Here is a 2,622-nt window from a genome sequence, read left to right as displayed (position 1 = left end):
TGACCACCATCTTAGTTCAAGCCCCCATCACTTCTCACCTGTATTATTGGTACTTTATGTTTCAAGTCTCTTGCCTCTCCACTCCATCATTCACATAGATATCAAAACGATATTCCTAAAGCACAGGTTTGAACATATCACTGTCCTACTCAATAAACTCCAGTTTCTCCCTATTACTGCTAAGATAGAATTGTTTGGATAAATGGATTTGTTTGGGTTTGGATTTATTTGTTAATTCCTCTGTGTGTTCATTGTAGAACTGTCATCTGGTTGGAAGGGATCAAGCCTTTATTATATAGCTATATATGTTATATCCCAATAAGAGTTAATGTCCACTTTTGGCTGTAGGACCGTCCTGCTTTGTGTCGAAATGGGCAAGTTCATGAAACCCGGGAAGATGGTGCTGGTCCTGGCCGGGTGGTACTCCGGGCACAAAGCTGTCATCATCAAGAACATTGATGATGGGACATCTGACAGGCCCTACAGCCATGCCTTGGTGGCAGGCATCGACCACTACCCTCAAAAGGTGACTGCAGCAATGGGCAAAAAGAAGATTGTCAAGAGATCGAAAATCAAGTCCTTCGTGAAAGATTATAACTACAACCACCTCATGCCCACCAGATACTCTGTGGATATCCCATTGAACAAAACAGTTGTCAACAAGGATGTGTTCTGTGACCCTGCGCTAAAACGGAAGGCGAGAAGGGAGGCCAAGGTCAAGTTTGAGGAGAGGTACAAGACAGGCAAAAACAAGTGGTTCTTCCAGAAGCTACGGTTTTAGAACTACTGTTGGTAAATAAAATGTTTATTAAAAATGAAAAAAAAAAAGAACTAATGTCCAGGAGTGCAGCTGAATCTAAAAAATTTCCCCAGAATAACAATATATTTTAAAATTTTATTTATTTATTTATTTATTTATTTTTCAGTGAGGCAATTGGGGTTAAGTGACTTGCCCAGGGTCACACAGCTAGTAAGTGTTAAGTTTCTGAGGCTAGATTTGAACTCAGGTACTCCTGACTCCAGGGCCAGTGCTCTATCCACAGCACCACCTAGCTGCCCCCAGAATAACAATATTTAAGGAAGCAGATAACTATAATTCTAGCCCAATACCTACTCTCCTGAAGAGAGAAGAATGGTGACATCTAGTCCCAAATATCCTACTTCCCACCAGGTAAGGCTGAGTCTCCCTTGGATATGGGTTGAGGAAGGGATTCTATCTATTTTTTGTTTGTTTGTTTGTTTGTTTGTTTTGGGGGGATGTTAGGCAATGAGGGTTAAGTGACTTGCCCAGGGTCACACAGCTAGTAAGTATCAAGTGTCTGAGGCCGCATTTGAAATCAGGTCCTCCTGAATCCAGGGGTGGTGCTTTATCCACTGCACTACCTAGCTGCCCCTGAGGAAGGGATTCTAGAGATCTATTCTTGCCCCTCTGTGATCCAGGGAGACGTGGACACACATAACCTACATGACTAAAACACAACATAACATGAGTGCACACACACGCACATGAACACACACACACATACACACATACCCCTTTTGCAGGAAATAATCCTCAGGAGGAGGGAAAATGGAATTTGTCCAAAGAAACCAATATAGACAAAGGTTGGTACTGTGATATAGTAGGTGACATGATCAAGTAAAAATAGCATTAGAAATTCTTCAATTAAAAATAGCCTGAGGGGGGCGGCTAGGTGGCACAGTGGATAAAGCATCGACCCTGGATTCAGGAGTACCTGAGTTCAAATCCAGCCTCAGACACTTAACACTTATTAGCTGTGTGACCCTGGGCAAGTCACTTAACCCCTATTGCCCTGCAAAAAAAAAAATGCTACATGGGGAGAAAAAGAAGGATCAAAAAGAAAAAGGACCGGGGCAGCTAGGTGGTGCAATGAATAGAGCACTGGCCTTGGAGTCAGGAGTACCTGAGTTCAAATCCGGCCTCAGACACTTAACACTTACTAGTTGTGTGACCTTGGGCAAGTCACTTAACCCCAATTGCCTCACTAAAAAAAAAAAAAGAATAAGGACCATTTCTTGGGGTGGATGCCATCATAATAACTGACAGGGGAGATAACTTAATATTTTAATATTTAATGTTTAATATTTTAATATTTTGTTTAGAATTTCTCAGCAAAGGTGTTATTCCACATAAATACCTAATATTTGGAGAGCAACTAGGTGGCACTCTATTTCCTGATAGAATGCTGAACTTGGAGTCAGGAAGACAGCTTCCAAATCTGGCCTCAGACACTTAATAGCTGTGAAATTCTGGGCCAGTCACTTAACAGTTTGCCTCAGTTTCTTCATCTGTAAAATGAGTGGAGAAGGAAATGGCAAACCACTCTAGTATTTGCCAAGAAAACCCCGATAGGGTCATAAAGAGTCAGACATGACTAAAATTACTGAACAACAACAACAATGATGACCTGGCTAACATAGATGAATTCAAGCTCCCCCCATTCCAGGCTTAGCTCTGTAGCCACCATGACACCTGCCTGTCTCTAAAAGAGAAATGTAAGTCCCAAGGGTCTCATGTTTTAACGTGATTAGATTGTGTAGGATTACTTCTAGTTACCACTTCTCTAATGATGACATTGAAAACAAAAAACACAGTCAATA

General features: G+C 41.5%; 1 protein-coding gene across 1 annotated transcript; it reads left to right on the top strand.

The window, feature by feature from the left end:
• Positions 1-370: 370 nt before the first annotated feature.
• Positions 371-787, top strand: LOC122735776 (60S ribosomal protein L27-like). The gene has a single exon (XM_043977554.1). It carries the CDS (start codon positions 371-373, stop codon positions 779-781), a length of 411 nt encoding a protein of 136 aa, XP_043833489.1. The 3' UTR covers positions 782-787.
• The last annotated feature ends 1,835 nt before the right edge of the window (positions 788-2,622 follow it).

The sequence above is a fragment of the Dromiciops gliroides genome, chromosome 1, assembly GCF_019393635.1.
Source record: "Dromiciops gliroides isolate mDroGli1 chromosome 1, mDroGli1.pri, whole genome shotgun sequence".
NCBI classification, from domain to species: Eukaryota; Metazoa; Chordata; class Mammalia; order Microbiotheria; family Microbiotheriidae; genus Dromiciops; species Dromiciops gliroides.
Note: the sequence above shows the minus strand (reverse complement) of the source record. Positions and strands in the feature narration are given on the sequence as shown.

Coding starts and splice junctions, on each gene's coding strand:
- LOC122735776 (XM_043977554.1), top strand. CDS start 371: ATGGGCAAGTTCATGAAACCCGGGAAGATGGTGCTGGTCCTGGCCGGG.